This window comes from Montipora capricornis, chromosome 9 (genome assembly GCF_036669925.1).
Source record: "Montipora capricornis isolate CH-2021 chromosome 9, ASM3666992v2, whole genome shotgun sequence".
Classification (NCBI taxonomy): Eukaryota; Metazoa; Cnidaria; class Anthozoa; order Scleractinia; family Acroporidae; genus Montipora; species Montipora capricornis.
The window spans coordinates 24,118,663-24,141,162 of record NC_090891.1 but is presented as its reverse complement, the minus strand read 5'-3'; the positions used below and the strand labels follow the sequence as shown (position 1 = coordinate 24,141,162).

The window sequence follows — 22,500 nt, the reverse complement described above, 5'->3', positions numbered from 1 at the left end:
CAGGAGCCTTCAACTCCAATACTAGGTCAGTGTAAAGGCATTTTCATGGGGAGGGGTGCAGCAGGGGTGGAGCAGGGATGGCGCAGTGGTGGCGCTTAGTGGTGGCGCTTAGTGGTGGCGCCCAGTGGTGAGAGAATTCGCCTCCTACCAATGTGGCCCGGGTTCGATTCCCGGTTCCGACTTCACATGCAGGTTGAGTTTGTTGTTGGTTCTCTCTTTGCTCCGAGAGGTTTTTCTCCAGGTATTCCGGCCGTTTTCCCCTCCCCACAAAAACTAACACTGCCAAATCCCAATTCGATCCGGAATGCACGGACACATATGTTGAACGAGCTTGGTGTTCCCTCGGTCAACAAATCCCATTTCCGTTTTTCCACAGATCAAGCCACTTTTAAACGAGTTCTTAAATACGATTTGGCTTGCATGAATGACCATTCTATCCTATGGGTAATACCGTCGTTTTCATCTAAGCGTGGACACACGACGGGAAAACATGTTCTTTGAAGTTTAAGTTTGGCAGCCGTTAACATCAGTAAACTTTTGTGTACGATAGTTTAACTGAACGAATTTGAAGTATACTTTATGAGATCAGGGTCAATTTCTCAGAAAAAGTCTTTGATATCCAGTCTTGCTGCTATTCTAGGAAAACTTACATAAACAACCCTCAAACTTCGAAGGATTGAAGAGAAAACTTGTCATGTTTGCAACCAGTTAGAGCATGTTTTCCCCGTGACGTGTCCACGCTTAGGTGAAAACGACGGGACGTAATTTCTCATGCAAGATTTGCGATTAACTGGAAAGATCTGGTTTCGCGGGAAAATCAATCTAAAAAGAACTCGGTCCGTCAAAAAACACTGTTCCACAAATACAACAAAGTTGTTCGCTCCTAGTTAAAGGCTCCAGATAGTGTGTAGTACATTTGACAGCTCGTGAATGAACTCTGGGGGTGGTGCAGCGGCGGAAACAGGCGTTGGGCCTCACGTTCTCTCATCCATTTGCTTTTAAAATTGATTTCACGCGTAATGATTTCAACAACGATTTTTTGAGCAAAATTGTTGCGCAGAAGGTTATCGCCGGCAATGTCGGGTGTGATGAGTACTGCCATTGAAGTCAATCCAAAACTCGCAAGTGCATAAACGGCAGAGCTATATTGCGCGAGACAAGTATCCTGCACTTCGAATGACTTAGGGCCCCGATCAGACACTATTGTAGGTGCCTGTGCCGGTTCTCGGAAATGGGCACTATTCTGAACATAGCTTTTTGTTGGCGCACGAGCAAAAATTTGAGCACCGTACCAGGGCACGGGCACTACCTCCAAGGGTAGTACTCGGGCATCGTTCCCAAAAACGGGAACCTGTCTGAACACGCTTTTCTCAGTTCCCTTCGAGGCAGTCATGATAATGGCAGCCGTTGCAAACTGGACGAAGGAAGAAATCATTGCGTTGTTAGAACTGGGTTGTCTGAACAACGCCCATTTCAGTACCCGGGCACCTTAGTCCGAACGGGGCCTAAAAGACTCAAGCCAGATAAGTAAATAAAATAGGCACTCGCGGCGCACATGTAAGGAGTGCTGTTAAGGTCGGAATAGCCGCTCGTCTTGTCATGTTTGACACAGTGCAGTATGTATGTTCCACAACTGTGTAGATGCAGCAGCCTTTTCCAAAAGATTCAAGTTCCCCCCTCCTTATTGGTAGACGTAATAGATCATAATGTTGGTGTGTTAGTTTTTCACCAAATACCCAGGGTATGCCGCGCGGATGCGGCGGGGATCATCCGGGTGTGCGTAGTCCTCAGAACGACTTGACTGATGTTTCGATAACGTGAGCGGAAGTTATTTTCAGAGTCAAGTGATTTGTGTGGCGTCAGTAGATGGCAGTTAAGCCTAGTTGTCATTGGCTGTTGAGGTTTCGTTGAAGTGCTGGCTTCGGGCCTCGTTTAACTTCGTAACTTCTTCGTAACTTCGAAGTCTATCGGGAACAAGTGGGTCCACCTTGTCATAATAGTCTGTGCTGTCCATAACAACATTCACGCGTCCTTTGTCAAACGGGATGTATCACAATGTTCTCATCGTTCTTTCGTCGTTTCAGTGCTTGTCGTTCGTCTTTTGCCAGGTTGTCTGTACAGCCTGGTTTCACCGGCGACGCAAGCATACGCACAAGAAGCATACGCAAACTCAGTAGCTTGTTGTTCATTCAAGCCTTTTGTTAGAACAATAGACACTAATTAACAGTAAGTGAATGCGCCTGCGTTGTTGCTTGTGCTTATGCTTGAGTCGCTATTGAAAAACAGGCTTAAGGACGGTGCCTACTATTGTTATTGCGCACACGTTCTGCGCATCTCGAGATACTCGGGTTTCCTATCAGTGATGCTTACCAATTCAGGGACATTTTTGCGCGCTTTAAAACTATCCGGAGAAAGTACATCTTAGTAAGTACTCTTGGTATCCAAAAAGAAAATTGGGGTGACCATGCATTTTTGAGAGATCATTAAACTTCAATTTGAGAAAACGCCATACATTGCTTTGCATTTTAAGCTTGTTACAAATATTATTCATGACTTATCTTTGGAAAATGCGTGGTTACCCCAAATTTTTCTTTTGGATTTCAACAACACTTGTTAAGATCTACATTTCCTGCATAATCATAAACCAGGGCAAAAATACCTTTGAATTAGTAGGCACCGTCCTTAAGAGAAGCTGATTGTATTGTCTTAGAAGGCTGCTCTGCATGATGCCTGTTCATTGGACAAATCAGGCGCGATTTAATTCAAGTCGACTTTATTTCATAAATTACTCTTGATGTGAAGAAGTTTATTTTTGTCCGGTAATAAATATGCTCATGATTCTCTGCTTAAGAAATCAACGACTGGTTCTCTTTAGTCTTGAGTTGAACCGCATTTTCTCATAATAATAATAAAAAAATTCAGTTTGAAATTCTCGGCAACTTTAGAAATCAAAAACAAAAGAAAATAAAAGGTTATTCTTCGAAAGATCTTTCAAGACAGCAATGATAAAAATGATGCCAAAAGTGAAATTGAATTTTATACTGCGCAAGAGTAATTGTACATGTAAGAAATTTCAGAACTATATTCAAGGGAAATTTCGATCATTTTTCCTTTTTACTTTCGCAAGTTCATGTATTAAGTTTAGGTAGCTTAAGCACGCGACGTTCCTAAGCCAGGAACGGAAACCGGAAGTGAAAATTTCACAAACCCAGACAGCAGTCCCTCCCAAGACTGTAAAAGTAATCGTCTCTCACAGAGAAAAGACACTTGGCAATATAAACGATAAATGGGTAGTGCTAAGACAAGATAGAGCGACTTTCGTATGACCTTGAAAAAGGGTTCGCAGTTTGTTTCACGGACCAATGTTTGGCAAGATTAAACCAAAGCTTCTCCTTATTCCCGCAAAGGAAACTCCTAATATGGACAGTAAACAGTTCGATTGCCCAATCACATTACTGCATTTCAAATGGACGTCAAAGCGAAATGCCGAATAGCTTTCCAGAAAGTTACAATGGAGAGATTACGTTGTCTGCATCCGCGTTCGCTAAGCCAATGAAAATTCGCGCTCGTTTGTTTTTGTTCGATAAGCCAATTCAATGTTTTGCATTTTTGTTTACGTTCTCTTTTTACGTTTATTTTTCAAGGTCATATACACACTTTTCCAAAATGGCCGCAATTTAAATATTCTTTTGTTTTTATTCAAATTAGCCCTTGCTGCCTCGTTCTTAAGTTTAAAATTCAAAAGAATATTTTGCCTTGAACGAGGCATCAAGGTCTAATTTGAATAAAAACATCTAAATGGCGGTCATTTTGGAAAAAGGTGTATGAAAGTGGCTCAACAAGGAAAAAACATCACTTCCGGTTGCTGTCCGCGGCTAAAAAAACGTCGCGTGCTTAACGTCTTTTTCATTTTTCACGTACGATGGGGATTAAAATACGGCTGTTTGCCCTTTCATTAGCATTATGCTGACTGCACCGGAGATGTGGCAGATTAGAGTTGATATCGGTCACATTCTTCTGCTTCAACACAGCTCTGATATCCAGCACAGTACTGCAACATCAGCATCGCAAGTGCTTGGCTTCTCTCTTCAGATTTCTCCTAATACAAAGACACAAACAAAAATTGGAGAGGAATGTGAGCAGAATTTTACAAAGTAAGCGTTCAGTCAACTTTAAGTAAGATGCACGACCAGAACGAGAAAACTGATAGCTGACATGTTAGGGAAAGCATAAAAGGGACCCTTCCCTATTTAAAAAAATGTGGCCAAAAGTGCTTAATTTGTACTTATTAGAAAATCCGTCATAAAGAAAATTCCCTATCTTTTCCTATTTTTTTTTTTATCGCATTCCAAAGAAGGCATTACAAACGATTCCCGTAACTGCCATCTTGAATTGCACACAAGGTATTGCGGGCTATTGACGGTTCGCGCACTTTTCGAGAAGTTCATGAATGAGATAGTGTCATACGGTTACCTGAACTTAAAACTAAGACCAAACTTCACAAGCGGACTCGGATAAAAGTTGGACAGGAGGGGGAGAATCGATTATATTTGGTATCGATTTCGGGTGACAGTGACGTCACTCATGAGGAAACAAGCTTTCACTTACCAAAAGAGACTCAATGACGGCTTTTTGTTTCCTTTCCTTCGCCCGCCTTCTTTGCTCATACAACTCGGTCTGCGTTCCGTTCTCTTCATCAATTTCCACTTGTAATCTGTTCATCTGAGAAAGGCGGGAAAAGTCAGTTTTGTCAATTCTTTGTTTGAATGTAATGCGCGTATTCCATAGACAAAATGGCAGGCGACAGCCTCGGTCTCCGACCCAATCTCGCTTCGCTGCTTCCGGGAGACTCAGAGTCGAAATCGTCGATTTTACAAGAACAAGCAAAATGATCCGCTCCCAGCTGGCTTTAGAGCACTGCACAGGTGTGACAGATATCATGGGTTCAAATTCCGTGAAATCCTGACAGGGCTCGAAAAAAAGCCCATGGCCCGACTCCCATTTGGGTAGAGAAAAAAGTATTTTCCTAGCAAATTGAACGAGTAAGCCGCTATAAAAATTCTCTTCGAGCCCATCATGAATTTTCCACCCGGGTTCCTTTCGTTACCGCCTAAGTTTCGTACATAATTGATATAAAATCTAAAATCTAGAAAGAACAAGGCGTGCTATGCGTGCGACAACCAAGCGGTGCTTAAAGTTGATATGGTCCGCAGAATTCAGCGCAAAATTTGTATTGCGATCGTCGTTATAATGGTGTTCGGTTATCTCACCATGTCTTCCAGCTTATTTTTGCGAACCTCCGGCGGAAGATTACAAAACAGTTCCCTGCCAGCCTGAAACGAGTGCAAGAGCGAAATAACAAATCAACACACCAACATACGGTCAAATAAGTGCAAATTTCCCTCAAGAGCTTAGTTCAGTAAGTTTTTCATTTAAATAAATAAATAAATAAATAAATAAATAAAAGTTTTTCATTGTGTCGTAAAAACCAGTTAATGGTACGAAATTTGGGCAGTCATAAAAGACGATAATATAAATTAATCACTGAACGAAAGGCAGCCCCAAGCGCGGTACCCTGAGAGCAGTTGGTTTCTCCTACACTTCCTGAGAGAGAAACCACTGTCAGCAACCGCTTGATTTTACATCAAGCATGTGCGAAGTACGTCACACCCCACGTGATGTATTTGACATCACTTCGTCTTATTTCGCGGGAAATCATTACACAGCAGGCTCGCCCAAACGCAGCAGTTACGTAGCTGAACGCACTCGCAAGCGCCAAAACAAGTTAACTAACTCGTTTTCCTGGTTTAAATTTAATTTATTCGTCCTTGGCGCTGGACGGCGGCTCACTCAAAGCAACTAAAGGTTGTTCGCAGTGGTTTCTCTCTGGGGAAGCGCAGGAGAAACCAACTGCTCGCAGGGTACAAGCGCAGGGAACACAATGAAAACAAATGTCAATGTTTACCTTCTAATTGGTTTAAAAAAGACGCGAAATTCTCGGTTTGACAAAAAGGTCGTCAGAAGTTGCATGTGTGACATGTGAGAGAGTTTCTCCACAATTTCCATAAAACTGCATGCTGAAATATTGCAAATATTTCGCATATACGCTACTGACCTCTCGAACTCTTTCGGAAGTCTTGGCAATGTCATTCGCTTTCAGAATGTTATCTTTCGTGGTCCAATCTTCTTCTTCCGCTTCCGGTATTTGGTCGCTGCTACCGTACTGCAAAATATGAAATTTCACTACGATTGAAACAACGTCGTTACTCGTAGTAGCCGAAAGCTTGCCAGAGTTTGCTAAGCATATTCTATATCATCGCATATGAAGTCTGTGCATTGTGCAGTACTCTGATATTGGCAGTGTTCACACTGGAACACGAACAAATTGCATGGACGAACAAATCGTCTCAGACTCTTGGCAACCTCTGACGTGAAAACGGAACGAACAAATTTCCAGACAACTTAGTCGTCTGAAAATTGTCCGTCTAGGAAGACGATTTATCCGTCCAGACGAAGAAGTTGACCTAATTCCAACCTTAATTCACGTTAGACCAACAAATTAGCAATCGCGGGAAATGGGACTAGCGATGGGAAATGGAAAGTTTTCAATATTGCGAGCGGAAGGGAGGTTGGCGCAAAAAATAAGGTTCGGCTGTATTCATGCGCTTATACTTATCCAGTTTGTCGGTGCACTGTCCACTTATGAATTTACGTCGGAGAACACTAGCATAATTTCATATTAGTCCATTGAACCATAGGACAATTTGTTCGTCTTCGATTCTAATGTGAAAACGGCCATCGAAATGCAAGCATCGAGTACAGTATGCATGGATAGACACGTGCTATTTTGCAGTGTGTGGGGGTATGTATTTGTGCCATGTGGTAACGTCGCATAAACTAAAACAATCCTGGACAAATTCTCCGGTAAATTAGTTAAATTATGAATAGATACAAGTTTTCGACGAAGACTTGAGGAAACACGGAAATGATTAAACGATTACTGGTTCGGATGGCGGATGCTCTAACACTGAATCTAGTTTCATGGTCTAGCCCCCACGGGTAGTCGGAAGGTCGTAGATTCGACTCCCGAAAAGCACTCGGACTTTTTCCGAGTATTCCCGACTCAACATCGAAAATTATGATCTCTTCATTTCACTCACTGGGGTTGACATCTAACATCTCCACCACTACAGTATTTAAATCACGTTTAACTGAGTTGGTTTGCAAGTGTGAACACGGCTCGGGCTTGTGTGTATACAACGTCACGGTAGGTTGGTGTAACGAAACAAAGAAATGGTAGCCTTGTTGGTATCTAACCAAATGTCCTCTCTTGTTTAGGTTTAAACGATATGACCGCATATCACGTGGGTAAACAGGCTCCATAAGACATGTAACTCTCACCTCTGCGTCTTCGCTGGTTTCCGTTTGATCGCTGGTAACCAAGAGTTTCCTTTCGTCTTTATCAGAGCATTTTTCTCGTTTCTTAACGTTACGGTCCAGCTCTGATTCAGAGGAACCCTCTGCAATTGATTCCTGCCCATCTTTACTGTCTTGGCCTTCTTTCTCTTTCTTAAAATTGTTTCCTGACTTGGCTTCCGTTCTTGAAAACCAAGTAGGCGTTGATTTGGACGCACTGTTTCAATAGAATGAAGTAAAAATGATAACAATTTTATTTTTGGGCTTAGTTGAACAGTGTTCAAATAATAATAATAATAATAATAATAATAATAATAATAATAATAATAATAATAATAATAATAATAATAATAACGATAACAGGACCAAAGCGACTGTCGAACACACTTCAATAATCCGAGATTACTACTAGTTATAACTTAATCACTGCTTACAGTCTAAAGCTCCCTTATTTAGCCGTGCAAAAGTTCCCCACAAATTGGCCCGACAGTAAAGCAAATCAAACGCAACAAAGGATTCTAATAAGAGAGGAAAACCAGGAAACCCAGAGAAAGAAGAGTAGAGAACCAACGAACTCAACCCAAATTGAACGTTGCGTCTGAGAATTAAATCCGGGCCACATTGTCTTGGCCCATTTCTAGTTATGGTCCAAAAGCTGGAAGTATGGTGAAAGTCTCAACTCTGGTACGTCCGACCGGTGTTACGCAAGTCGTAGCTTCGCCGAATATCTGGATTAGGACTTTTTCAGTTGACCCTTCAGGTGCTGTCCCTTCGCCCCATGTCAAGCAACTAATATATCATCTATTTAGAGCGGTTTTCAATTGAGTGTCGAAAGTAATTAGCGAATTGCTTTGGTTTTTCATTACTTCACTCAGTGATTGGTTCAAAGTTCTCGCGCCATTTTTTTCAACCAATCAGAAGTGAAACCAAAACCAATCGTGGCTCGCGCGTGCACATTTTCCCGCGCTTTGTGTCGGTTACGTGTAATTACTTCGAGTTTTGATTGGTTTACTGGATGGTCTCAGTCCTTTTTGATTGGCCAAAGTAATTACTTTGGTTTTGGTTTTACGACACTCGATTGAAACTCGCTCAACTGGTACATTACACAATCATCACTATCAAGCAAATCTCAACCGATACCGTTACTGTTAAAATAAAAAAGGCTCTTCACAGTGAGATCCATGTATGAAACTTTTTCTATCTGAATTACTGCTTCATACAAATAAAGTAACTCTTACTGGACGCAATGCGTGTAACTCATACAACTTTGTAAACACTTCTTATGGCAAATCATGGCACAAATTCTACACTGGAAGGCAACTTTGGTCCAAACCTAGAGGACAAGAATAAAAGAAAACCATGTACACCACCATAAATCATGAAATTTAAGAATGCCTTGAGTGAGTTGGTCGCGGACAGAGTGTGAGCACTGCAAGAAAAATATCATCTACATCTCAAGCAGCTATTATAAACGCTGTCAGGTACAGGATTGCTTTCAAAAACAATAACCTCAACTACTTACTCAACAGAACGAACAGACTTAGAACAGCTGAGTTGCGTCCTATATAGACTCATTCAACGAAAATAGAGGTTGCAAGGAGCCAAGCTTCACCTTAAGCTTCAACGTTTTGCTTCAACGTCCCTTCGATTTTGTTGAATGCTGTCGATTATTATTTGACGCGGGAGAGGCAAATCACTTAGGATTGGTAAGCCTCTACCTCGCCCTTGAGTGAGCGTAAAGGCCCGAGGCGGTTTTATCGATCTACAGATTTGCCCAGAAGTACGAGATCATAAAACTAAGAGAGTTTTTCCAAGAAACTATGCGAGCTTTGGACATTCCGCCATTTCTTCATTAATTCTTCTCATTAAAGCCTTTTTTGGCTCAGTGAGGAAGAGATAGGGAGGACATGAGATTCAGATTTCTTTGGACGAGAATACTGTACTTCAAAATTGATAACTCTAAGCGCAATAAAAGCCAAAAGTCGCGTTTGTCAGTTTGGAAATGAGCGGCGGAGCAGGGAGAAGAGGAACAAGGAATGCCCCCTAAACCACCCTGATAGCAGAGCCTTTCTTTTGGCGTTCTCGAGAAAGACTCTGCATGAATCGCGTAAGATCTTTATTGAGCATGCGCTGCATGTTGCCAGGATACAGTCTCGAACCCAAGACTGATAGGCCAGATCTCGCCGCCATCTTGGTTTTGCACGGTATAGCGGACTCAATTATAACCATCGGTTTTATCACTAAACGGATGCTCGCACTGGAAAAACCAGTTTGACGAGAGCAAACAAGATGGACTAGGTCAGACGTTCGGGCTGCGGCGGTTTCAGTAAAGAAACAGATAAAAAGAGGCTCTGCTCGCAGGGTGTCCCTAAACCGTCCACCATACGGTGTTGGCAGTAGATTTCCCAGCTGTACCGATGGTACGCGAGTTTCAATCAGAGTAACTTTAACCGTCACACTTTGCTCAGTTATTTTTCCATTGACCTTCATTTTGGTAAACTATATTTAGGTTGCAATTCCATCTATTTTCTGCCTGACGTAGGCCGTAAGCCTTATTAGTAAACAAGGTATCGACAATTAAAATTAGGAGCGATCAGTTAAGGAAGAAGAATAGCGACACACACGGCTAGCTCCTTCCGATGAAGATTCGAGACGCTTTACTAATGATTATAAAAAAGCCAGTAAAGGGATAAACGTTCACGGTAATATTGCTGAAAGAAACGTAAGACACATACCTTTTTATTGCAGTAGCTACATCTTGTGGGGAAATGGAACTGTGTTAAAATAAACTGATGCTTTGGGGGCTCCAGGCTGAAAGAAATTATCAGGAATTGTTAGTGTCAACACATGCTTCAGAGTGAATTGGGGTTAATGGTAAGCCAAGAAACTGGCTTTGCTTCTCACCCATTCCATACAGTTTTAAGGAAGGAATTAAGAATGGCGCAGCTCGACGAAATCCGGCCGAAAGCATCTATAGGGCGCCCCCAGATGCTGCTATGGGCCTGATTCACGCGGCGGCCATATTGGCCATAGACAATAGATTTCGTACCCCGAGCCTCGAGTTGAAATGTTTGGGGACGAGTTTCGGTGGGCAAAAACAGAAGTTTTCATCCCTCGGGATTCAACATGGACGACGTGTGATTGCAGATATGCTCGTAATTAGATGCCCAGCTTTTTCAATAAGCGTCATGAAGTGTCTCCTCGCTCTTCTCCCCAACTTCAACATCACTCGTGTCTCGAAATACAGACAATTTACTAAGTGGGGACACTGTAAATTGAAATAAACAAATCAAATCAAATTCTGGTTTTTGAGGAAAGAGAGAAAACCGGAGTAACCGGAGAAAAACACCTCGGTGCAGAGTAGAGAACCAACAAACTCAACCCACATATGACGCCGAGTCTGGGAATAGAACCCTCGCCACATTGGTGGGAGGCGAGTAGTCTCAAAAACTGCGCCATCCCCGCACCCTGAAAAGCAAAGGAGATTAAAACTGGACGTGCATCCAGAGTTCTCCTTATCACACGGTAACCGGTAAAATTTACCGCTTGTAAGAACACCTGCAAACGCTCAGAAGTTGCTTATCCTTTGCAGAACGTCCAACATTAACCAAATGCTTTACCGGTTTGAAAAGGTCCCTTCCATGTTTTGCTGAAAACTAGGGAGAACCCTGTGCATCTAACATTTCTGGGACATAACTGTGCCACAATGATTGATTCCGGAGCATAACACAATAAGCAGACCACAGGCAGACTACAGGCAGATGTTATTGGCTGTGGCTCGATTTTGAGTCAGGCCTCGCTTGTTCAAAAGGTGCCGGAGTAACGCTATCCACTGGATAAGGTAAAGGCAAAGGTACACCTTATTTAACGTCGGTAATTCCTTTACCCTCTAGAGCGAGGTTATTCTCCCAGGTAGCCGACCGTGCACTCATTTTACCCCCCTCTTTCCATCAGTGCTCCGTTTTAAGGGTCCGGGGATCGAACTCGGGACACTAACCGCGCACTAACCGACTGTGCCATCCTTGCGCCTAAATCACTTTCAAGCGGATAAACACTAGCAAAACCAATTTAGTTATCCAGTGGATAGTGCCACTCACCCGTCGAAAAACTGGGGCCAGGTGGAGATCGACTGAACCTCGGCTCATATGAGATCGTAGCGATGGCAGGCGAAGATGATAACCACTACGCCAACCTGACTCCCTAGGGGGAGCATTCCTTAACGCTCACCCATCCAAGCCTTAAACCCGTATGACCGGACGTAAATTCAAAATCAACAGGAACTGGTGTTTTGCATTGGTCACGTCGTACGCCGTCTTTGGTGTGTGCGAAACGGCCACAATTTGTGACACTAAAGAAATGCGGCGATTTCTGACTTAGCTTCACAAGTAGCCCGGTAATAAGTCATCAGCGGGATTCAAAACACTGTCGAGAAGGTGTATCAGGTAAACTTTTACTTATGTAGATAAGACACCTCGCATACCTTTCAAGAGTGTCCTTTCCTTGGCTTTCATCCTGGAAAATGAGTAAAAGAAAAACTTAAGCCATCAAAAGTAATCTTTCAAGTGAGTGACGTCGAATGTACTAGTGATGAAATGGTATATGAAATGAATCATATATGAACTGCAGATATGAAATCAAGTGAAGCTATGATCTTCGCAGTTATGAGCGCAATTTTTGCAATTGCGTAGAGAAGCCTGAAAAATTCAGGACCCCGTTGAAGTCCTGAATTTTTCAGGCTTCTCTACGCAATTGCAAAAATTGCACTCATAACTGCGAAGATCATAGCTTCACTTGAGTCGAATGTACTGTCAGAATCGTGCTGCCTTTCGATCGAAAATTTCTCTCTTTCTTTTTTGCTTTTTTTTTTGGGGGAGGGGGAGGGGGGGGGGGGGGGCAACTATCAGTCACGCTATGTCACGTCACATCACGTCAAAGCCATGCAAGTCACATTCATGCGCTATATCCAACCACGTCCAACAGTGAAATTTCAGCAATATCATCCCACGTAACGTTTTTTCACGCTAACTGTATCAGTTGATACCTTGTGTTCGGATTCCGCCAGCAAGTCCACCTTCTCCAATATGGTTTCATCGCAGTCAACCAGTGACGGCATGTGTCGAAATATCAGTGTGACATCACCGCAATAAAGCCTCTCCTTAAGATCAGGGTGATTACGTAGGTAGGGCTGACTAAAGAAAGAACAGCCAAATAAGCCAATATTCAATTGAAAGTGACTGAAAATCTTAACATACAGGTGGCCATTCTCACGGTACACAATGATACGCTAAACTCAATTTCCTGCATTAACTAATCCAACTAAATGCCGAGCACCCTTTATGGCCAGAAAAGCAAACAGTTAAATGCGGAGCACCCTTTATGGCCAGAAAAGCAAACAGTTTTGTTGCGTTGTATTAAAGTCCACCGTTTAAAAACACTGGTGAACGCTAAACTGATCCCTCAAGATTCCAGGTCATTTTAAGGAACGTTAACCTTCGAATCTGACTCTTACACTAAAGAATAAACTTGAAATTACTTTGATATGATTCTGTCTGAATGTGGAGTAGCCAGCACATAACATTGTTCGTGCCTCTTGGACGACAAAGACAGGCATTGAAAGGCAATATCCATCAAAGGAATGGTTACCTGCAAAATAAATACAAACACAAACAGCGGAAGAAAAGATGAAGTCAAAAGTTGACCTGGATAAAGCCACTAGTAGTTTGCTACAAAAAAAAAGACGCATGAAATTCAAAGATTGCTACCGAAAGTCGAACAAATTTTGCGAGTTGCGGGATCCTCGATCCCGTAGCTTTTGCCCGGGCGGGGGTCATACGGGAGCAAATCCAAGGAAACACCTCCGCAGGAAGTCGTAATGAAATACAGCTATTTGCCACTCCCTTCGGGGCGTTTTAGAAATAATTTACGACTTCGGCCATACTGATTTTTTTGCAGTTTACAATCCTCCGAGAAAGACGACTGATTCCACCACCAAGGCCATCTACAGTACATCTGTATCTACCAGTCTCGGTATCCGGCAAAGTCCCTTTGACTTAAGGCTGTTTCTCCAAAGATGGCCCGATACACTATAAGAACGAATGTAGTCGTTACATGAAAATATCCTGTGTTGAAGTTGAATCAATATAGATTGTTGCATACAAATAAACATTGTTGAATTTTGCGACAAACAGCCAACCATAAGTGGCTTCTCATGATTTCGAGAGGCAAAGGCAAAATCGACTAAGCTTCAATTAGAGGAAATAAGAATTTGTCTTACGTATCCCAGTAACAAGTCCTTCTCGTTTTTCTCTTGCGACTTGCACCAAATGCAGACATTAAGATACTGGTCATTTTTGAGAATGTCGAACTTAACAGTTTCATTCCACACTGGTTCCTGAAAGAAGAGGAAAATAGCAAAAATGCTGTATCAGTTAAGACAACTTAAGGTGGCTGGAACCAGTTTCACTACTTTTAGAGACCTTCTTATTAGATGTGTTGAAACTACTATACTGTATCACGTAACAGCAATGTTATGGTACCACATCAAACACCAATTATTGCTTAACGAGATGCGCTCACTATTTTTACGTAATAGGTTACTATGGCAACATGAAAGCTCTCCAAAAACACCCTATATTTCGTCTTTACTTGCTTATATCTCACAATGGTCTACCAAAGTATCTCTCTGAAGAACTAGAGGAATTCAGCGCAGTGCACTTAGAATAATTTTCCCAGATTTATGCTACCAAGAAGCTCTTAAAGAGTGCAATATTGTCACCCTCTACCAACGGCGCCAATTGCTGACGGAGCGCCTATTCAATGCGATCAGAGAAAAGTGCTGCCACAAATTACATGGCCTTTTGCCGTCACGTAATCTTAGTAACGTAGCCTTCAGGAGAAAGCGCGCTTTTAAGGTACCTTTTTGCAGAACAAACAGACTAAAGAATAGTTTTATTATGTATAATATATATAATAATATATATAAATAATATTTAGTAAACATTTGTACAGTCCGTAATCCCGCCTTTTGGCTGCAATGGATTTTTAATAAAGCTATATTGTATCTAAATTCCCACGAACTTCTTTTAGATTTCCAATGACGTAGAGGCAGACTCAAACCCGGGATACATTAGGGAATTTAAAGGAAACCTCCATTAAAACAAGAAAATAACTTTTAACCACAAAACATAATGTGTACAATCTGACATTTTCGACCTCGAAAGGGTTTGTATCCAAAACTAATGAATTTCAAAACGCTTGTTTTGATTTCCACCTTAATTTCCCGTGATGTCAGCAAATTTGAAGTTTTGAGCATACAAATGTAAACCTTAGTTTCATTCTCTATTTTTACTTTAAAACCGCTTGTAAATCGTAAGTCCATAGTACTGGAGGGCGAATGCTCTCAGCAATACGCTAGGTCCACACCGCAGCTCAATTAAAAGAATGAAGTTGCTATACTAGATGCGCGTATATTTGACTTCAAGCAAAAACCTCTTTCGTGCATTGTCCACGTGAGTGGGTAGGTTAACTGTTTCAAATGTACAGCAGTAAAAGACACTCAGGATAAGGAGTTCATCTTTGCTTAGAACTCTTCGTGTCTGTATTTCGTCAACTTACCGCGCTTGCCGGAACCAGCTTCGTTTTCACGTTATCTGGTCCATCCAGAACTGTCTGTGAAGGCGCAGAAGCTTGTTCGATTCCTGAAGTGGGTGTATCAATTGTTCCATTAGACGGTACAGTTCTCTTGTCCATTTCCTGAGCGACCTGGTCGGAGGTCTTTTTCAAAATCATTGACGACTCTTGCTTTTTGTCGATAACCGGCAATCCATTTGCTTTTTGATCTCTGTGTGTAATAAATGCAAATAGGGTTTGTCTACATTAGCAAAGAGGAAAGTGAAAGTTTTGCCAGTCGCTGAGTACTGAAAAGGCAAAAATGCTGAATTTTCCTCAATGTACTGAGGTTCATTTGACGTTTTCCAATTGCACAATAGGGAGTTTAAGAAACCACGACGGCTACAGCAACGAAAACGTCACTTCAAAAGATAAGTTTGAGCTATTCTAACTATTTCATGATTATTCCATCTCCTTTATATTATTCAATATAAAACTGGATTGGTATGGACGGATTTTAAGTAAAGAGTGAGACTGAAGGATTCACTTCAATACATAGCTTGTCCACGTCGTCATCAAAATCTAAAAGTGCCCTCTGATTAAAAAAAAAATCACTTCCCTTTTTTCTTCAGATTTTGAAAGGGTGTTTTCTTAACACCTGACTGGCTAAATTTGAGATTTGATTTTTATCCAAAGGTCGTTTACTTGAGTGTAAGTTTTGGATTCCACGGTCCGCCATTACTCACGTTCAAAATTGACCGATTGGACCACAGAGGGTTGGATCCAGGGAAAAGTGACGAAAAAGTCTCACTAGCGTAAAATTTGGGTCAGCATTACATGCCATCCACCGAAACCACTTTTCCTTTTCGCGTGAAATTACATGAAGTAAACTCATTTCTCACCGGCTTAGAATGCCATTTAAGACGATACCAAAGGCCACTTCTGATTTTGAAGGTGATTAAAAATGATCCCCGCTTACAAAGAAAACTAAGGAAGTGATAGAGGCCGAACCTGTAACTGTCAGTTTATACGCCATCGCTGATCTCCGCTAAACCACCGATGCACGTGGATGTTCGTTCTTAATTTTAATTTTTATATTATGGAAGTATTCATAACACTAATTAGAAACTTAACCCTTTTGAAATCAGTGCTTAGGCCTAAATGCAGGCTGTGGTAAGCACTAAAACGACTTTATTTTCTGAAATGAATGCCAGTTCCATATCTCAATCCGAAATTTAATGAAGGGGAATATTCCATTATGCAAGGCGTAAGGAAGTGTCGCGTCTGCTTTTAGTGGATGGCATCTAATGATAACCTAAAATTTAAGCGTGAGAATGCAGGTTATTATACTGATATGCAAAACGCGAGTTTTTAAGTCTGAAAGCTCAAAACTACCGTGCTGCATATTAACTTTGCGGCGTACACACGCATCGCATTCTTAAACTAATAATATTACTACTTTTTAGCGTTGTCGTTGCCGTAGGCATCGTCATTTCTTAAACTTCCTAATATAGTTACTTGGTTAAGATCGAAGGTTTCCAACTAATTAACCCCTTTCCCTTTTATTTCGATCCGCTAAAAAGTCGAAACTGGAATTTACTGGCAGTACAAACAGTTTGAGCGACTTTCGTACATGACCTTGAAAAAGTGTTCGCAATTCGTTTCATGGACCAAAGTTTCGCAAGATTAAAACAAAGCTTCTCCTTCTTCAGTTCGGAAGACCTTAGACAACAATGACCAGAACCAGGTTGCTGACCAGCGGTTTTTGTTAAAACAATCATGGTTTGCTGGGGGTGCTCAGTCTCACGGGCTCAGAAAACCTGGCTGTGGTCATTGTTATTTAAGGTTTTTTCTTCAATTCCTGCAAAGGAACTCCTAATATGGGCAGTAAACAGTTCGATTTCCCAATCACATTACTGCATTTCAAATGACGTCAAAGCGAAATGCCGATCGCTTTCCAGAAAGTTCCATGGAGAGATAGCGTTGTTTGCATCGGCGTTCGCTAAGCCAATGAATGTTCGCGCTCGTTTGTTTTTGCGCCATAAGCCAATTAAATGTTTTGCACTTTTGTTTACGTTCTATTTTCACGTTTATCTTTCAAGGTCATATGAAAGTCGCTCTATTAGAAAATAAAGAAATGCAACCTTGTAACTTGATCTTCAATCCCAGACTTAGCTTGAGCACAGGATTCTTTATTTTCAGCCCCATGGGGAGCCTTTTTTCCTGAAGACAAAATATAAAAATTGGATAAACTTTGCTAAGGCAATGCAACCAAGGCTTTCTGAGAAGATGGATCTGACACTCAAAATGTCAGAGCGGTTGAAACTCACTCTGATCTAAAATGTAAACTTTTTACGACTTCATTTCAACTTCGCTTCCCGTTAACAGATGTATCCTTAAGTACAAAAAGAAGAAACTAAATTATCGGTGTTTGGAAATCGCAAAACAATGGATCGGTTCTGAATCGAGTGTCGTACGACCATGAACGAAGTGTCTTCACGGCAACCGAGTTAGTGAAGACGACGACAACGACTACGAGAACGCCACTTAAGCAATAGAGGACGTTTTTCCGTGTTTCCATAGCCTCATCTAAACACGAGGGGGAGTTGGGAGAATTCTCGACAGTTATGCAAACCCGAGACGCAGTCGAGGGTTTGCATCACTGTCGAGAATTCTCCCAACTCCCCCGAATGTTGAGATGAGGCTATGGAAACACGGAAAAAGGTCCTCTATTGCTTTTATAAAATATTTCTCAAAGATAATTCGACAAATGAAGGAAAATGCTGGTTTTTTAACTTCTAGATTCAAACAGATTTTCTTGATACACGCTCATATTTCCTACCAGCCAATCAAAACGCGCGTCTGACAACACAAGCAATCAAAATTCGTGTGATGTCACAGCCGTGTTTCCATACTGTTATCTAAACACAGCTATTGACCAATGAGAGTGCGCGTACTATCCTAATTATTTTATTAAAAAAACAATAGGTTTAATTAGCAAAAACAATAGCCCTGCACGCCCTGCACGTGCGTTTTACATTTTGATACATTTCTTTGCCGTTCTCGTCTTGACAACGACGTGAAATTTCGTGAAATGATCAAATTTGATGTCTTGTGGAGGACGCGAACACCTGAAGATAAATTTCAAATATCCTCTCTAAATGTCTACACCGTTCTCACCAATTTTATTCTTGAAATGTGGACTCACCTTTCCATGCCGAGCGACACAGTAACGGGAAATAATTAGGGAGCTTACGAAACGACGACGCCGACGGCAACGACGACGCTACAAAACGATAGGTTTAATCAGCAAAAACAATGGCTCTGCACGCCCTGCACGTGCCTTTTACATTTGTGTACATTTCTTTGCCGTCATCTCCTAAATGACGACGTGAAATGACCAAAATCAAGGTTCTGTGGAGGACGTTAGCACATGATGATGCATTTTCAGTTCTCTCTCTACGCTTCCAACTCACTCATACCAGTTTAATTCCTCGACAGTTACAGGGCTCGAAATTGCGACCAATACGGTCGCATTCGCGACTAAATTTTTCCCTTTGCGACTAAAATATCTGGAGAAGTCGCAAATTTGCGACTTGTTGTCACCTTCGTTCTTTTGAAACAAAAGGGTTAGCAGTTGCCACTTTGCTGCTACTTTTGCTAAAATAAATAAATAAATAAATAAATGACAAAATTATTTTGTTTCTCGGTGTGAATTTTCTCTGAAGGTAGCGTAATTGTATAGTAATTTAGCTGCGATGTCACGTGCACAGCTCCATTCCTTCGATCATTCGCCATTTTCAGCAGTTTCTTTACACACAAGTACTGCGGGCTCATATTTTTTTGCTAAACCGCTGACAACACAATGCAGCGCGGCGATTTTGCGACTAAAATTTGCGAGATTGCGACCAAATTTTCGTATCTTATCGCAAAATGCGACTGGATTTTTTCGTTAATTTCGAGCCCTGAGTTACTACACATTTTTAACGCGAAACTACATGAAATAGTTTCTTAGTGATATGAATAACGCGAACTTGTATTTTTAAATAAAGTCCTCGTAGCCGTTGTCGTCCTCGTTTCGTAAGCTCCCTAATATTTTTGGACGACGTACTCGTAGCAGTCGTCGTCGTCCTTGCTTCAGGTCCCTAATATTGGCCAATCAAAGCAAACGTAGAAAAACCGAAGTGAACCAATCAGAAGAAGCCATATAACAGCGTACAAGCGCGGGAAATGAGTACAAGGTAGACTTCTGCTTATACCTTGCTTATACCTGGTTGAAAAGTAGCGCTCGATCATCGCGCGATCGACCGCTCGATCACGTTTCAACAACGAAAACCAAAAATCTTGATCGGCTCAGGAGCCCATCACTAAGAGCGAACAACTCCCATAATTCGGTCTCGGTATTTTCAAAGACCAATCTATTTTTAAAATACCTTTTCCGCAAAAAAACAAAGGCAGTTTCGGTTCGGTGATGCCAAAACGACAAGTTAGTTTCTTGTGATTGGTCATCGGGTTTCAGTGGCAGTCTCATTCGCGGGAAATTAAATCTGAAAATAAACCAGTCCATGAAAACGCTGTGACAGGAATATAGGGCTGTAGTTCGCTCCTGATCGGGCTTATCTGTCTCTAGCCTATAAAATAGCAAACCTTGTTTTAATTTCTGCTTCTTTTCCGCCTTTTGTCCCAGCTCTGTACTGGTTGATAGCATTTCTCGCACAGCAGATTTCGCCATCTCACTGTCTGCGTCTTCGAACAATGGCACCACAATGTTGACGAATTCATCCTCTGACTCGCTGTTATTGCTCAGCGCCACGTTCTTATAGTCAACCACAGTCTTTACCTGTTCTTTCTCTGGGATGTCCTGCTTCAGTTGTTGAATAAGTCTGGTTGGAGGTCGTTGAACTGTGGCAGTGAATCTAGAGAGTAACAGACGTTAAGACAAGGCAAGGTCCGACCATTCCAAGGTCAGGTCATGTCTTGTCTGTCCTAAAAGACTTTGGTACGAGTTGTTGTCTATTTCGTAACAATCTCCATCAACGAAACCAGACAAGAGGCCGACCGTTGTCGAGGGCAACCCCAAGGCTCCTTTTTAGTGGCTTCTACCGTTTTGATACGATAGGGGTGGGCGCAACTATGAACGTAGGCAAGATGACCGGTATTCGGCAGTCCTATCCTGTTGCGCACAACTTAAAAAATAAATAAATAAATAAATAAATAAATAAATAATAATAATAATAATAATAATATTAATAATAACTGGCAGTGCTAATCACTCTTTTCTTGCAGTCTTAGGGACTGAATTGCGAAAGGGCACAGATCATGAGATCGGGCTGAAAGCATACGAAGGCGCCTCTGGCAGCAACTGTACAGTCCATGTTTGATCTCAGAGCACAGCACCACAACGAGATGGTAATTAGCTGTGAGTCGATTTTGATGAGGGAGGAAAACCGGAGTACCCGGAGAAAAACCCTCGAGTCAGGTTGAGATCTAGATCGACTGAAACTCAGCCCACATGCAAACCGGGGCCAGAGATGAACCTCAGTTAGGAGTGGTGGGAGGCCCGATAACCGAACTCACCTGGATGGACAGCTGAGTAAACTTTGAGGCGTGCGCACTAGGATACGAACCCGGAGTGCTTGGAGGCAGTTCGCAAGCGATGTCCACTAAATTACTCACCACCTATGTGCGCAACGGGAGGAATGCCGCTACCCACACCGCCACAAGGGTTGCCTTGACGACTGCGGTCGGCAGGTCTCTTGTAACATCTCGGCCAATTTCCATCAAAAGTATGAACAAGTTATTTAGCAGACTTTCCCACCTTGCATGCCTGATAAGCTGTGACATGAAGAGACGGGAAAAGCCAAAACAAATGACGTTCTTTTGGTGCTGTATTGTTATTTTCTTCTTCCAATGGTGAATCATTTCCATAACTTCGAAGTCCTTTGCTGCGCAATCTTTTTTTCGATCTACAGTTTACTTGCAATCAATAACGGATAGCAAGTACAAAAGGAACTTACGACACAAGGCTCAATACTTCAACTTACATTACAACTTTTGAAGTAAAGCCATGATTCTCGCAGTTATGGACGCAATTAATTTTTAGCAATTGCGTAGAGAAGCCTGACAAATTCAGGACTTCAACGGGGTTTGAACCCGTGACCTCTTGATACCGGTGCGACTCTCTAACCAACTGAGCTATTAAAATTGCGTTCATCCAATGTAACTGCGAGGATCATAGATTGACTTGATTTTATATCCGCAGTTCAAATGAATCCTTCCATATATAATTTCATTCGTAGATTGAAGCTCTTGTACATAATTTAAATCAGAAAAATTTTAATTGTTTTTCTCAAAATTACTACCAATTGCGGAGCGGCAAACTTGGCGAAACTTGAAATTTCGCAAAATAACAAAAACACCGGATGTTCTTTTGACAAAGTACCTGATTTTGTTCTTGATCATCTTGGCAGCTTGTTTCAGCGACTCTATCTTGTGTCCATCTATAGCCACAAGAATGTCTTTCGCCATGACACCGGCTGAATAAGCTGGAGAATCAATGACTATAGTCTCGATTACAATGGCTTTACCAACATCATCTTCATTGATCTCTGTACTGAGTGTAAGACCAAACGAAATGTCATTGGTTTCTCGACTTATTGGAACCTGGGGAGAACGAACCACAAAGCCATTTTGCTAAACAATACCTCAGAGACTTTTACCACTGATGTTCTGAGCTACAGAAAGTTCGTTGTATATTTTCTCTCGCACGTCTTCCTCAATTGATCTGTCTTAATTGTCTGCTTTGCTTCTAGTTTGTACACCAACAATATACATGTAAACTAGCCAAAAAGCTTTAGAAAATAAGTTAAACACAAAATCACTTCTCTTCATAGTTGTATTAATATATTTGCAGCTGTTGCCATTGTCTTCATCTTTCTCATCACGATTTTTGTTATTTGTTTTATTTGCGGTGTCAACTGAAAAGCAAGAGAGCAACAAAGTTCACACAGGAGAGCTCGTTTGCTCAATTTCATTCACTGGCTTGTTCTCCCTTTGCATGTTGGTTTTTAGATAAGAACATCATTTGTTTTACACAGAAAGACATTCTCGTAACATCGCCCCGTTGTGACCTTCTTCATGGAATGAAGTGAAATAGAAAGCATGACACAAACTTAACAGGAAAGTTGTAGTAAAGGCTAATAAATTATAATTGTGTATTATCAGGTTAGAACAAAAACAGCATACCTCAAATGTAGGCCATCTGGCTCTTTTACTCTCTGCAAGCCTACTCCATGGGAGCAAGTCTACAGAAAGGCTACAATACTGCCACGCCCAGTTCTCCAATTCAGGTAGACGACTACACCCCAGCACAGTGACTTCTAAAGCACCAACAGTAACCAGACCATTATGAACATAGACCTCCTGGGTTTCATCTTGAGGTGAGAGCTGCTCAAAGAAAGGACTGTGCCGGACATT

The 22,500-nt window shown here is 41.7% G+C and overlaps 1 protein-coding gene across 1 annotated transcript in view; it reads right to left on the bottom strand.

The window, feature by feature from the left end:
* Positions 1 to 2,756: 2,756 nt before the first annotated feature.
* Positions 2,757 to 22,500, bottom strand: part of LOC138017086 (PDZ domain-containing protein 8-like) — a 27,473-nt gene continuing 7,729 nt past the window's right edge. The window contains exons 4-19 of the mRNA XM_068864284.1: positions 22,270 to 22,500; positions 21,467 to 21,687; positions 19,672 to 19,940; positions 17,169 to 17,247; positions 15,031 to 15,256; positions 13,691 to 13,807; positions 12,950 to 13,059; positions 12,458 to 12,605; positions 11,897 to 11,928; positions 10,152 to 10,227; positions 8,655 to 8,749; positions 7,402 to 7,633; positions 6,116 to 6,223; positions 5,271 to 5,333; positions 4,609 to 4,722; positions 2,757 to 4,099 (exon numbers count right to left, since the gene is read on the bottom strand). The exon at positions 22,270 to 22,500 is cut by the window's right edge and continues 123 nt beyond it. Coding sequence (XP_068720385.1) covers positions 3,992 to 4,099; positions 4,609 to 4,722; positions 5,271 to 5,333; positions 6,116 to 6,223; positions 7,402 to 7,633; positions 8,655 to 8,749; positions 10,152 to 10,227; positions 11,897 to 11,928; positions 12,458 to 12,605; positions 12,950 to 13,059; positions 13,691 to 13,807; positions 15,031 to 15,256; positions 17,169 to 17,247; positions 19,672 to 19,940; positions 21,467 to 21,687; positions 22,270 to 22,500 — 2,229 coding nt within the window. The 3' untranslated portion in view covers positions 2,757 to 3,991. The remainder of the gene's footprint in view (positions 4,100 to 4,608; positions 4,723 to 5,270; positions 5,334 to 6,115; positions 6,224 to 7,401; positions 7,634 to 8,654; positions 8,750 to 10,151; positions 10,228 to 11,896; positions 11,929 to 12,457; positions 12,606 to 12,949; positions 13,060 to 13,690; positions 13,808 to 15,030; positions 15,257 to 17,168; positions 17,248 to 19,671; positions 19,941 to 21,466; positions 21,688 to 22,269) is intronic.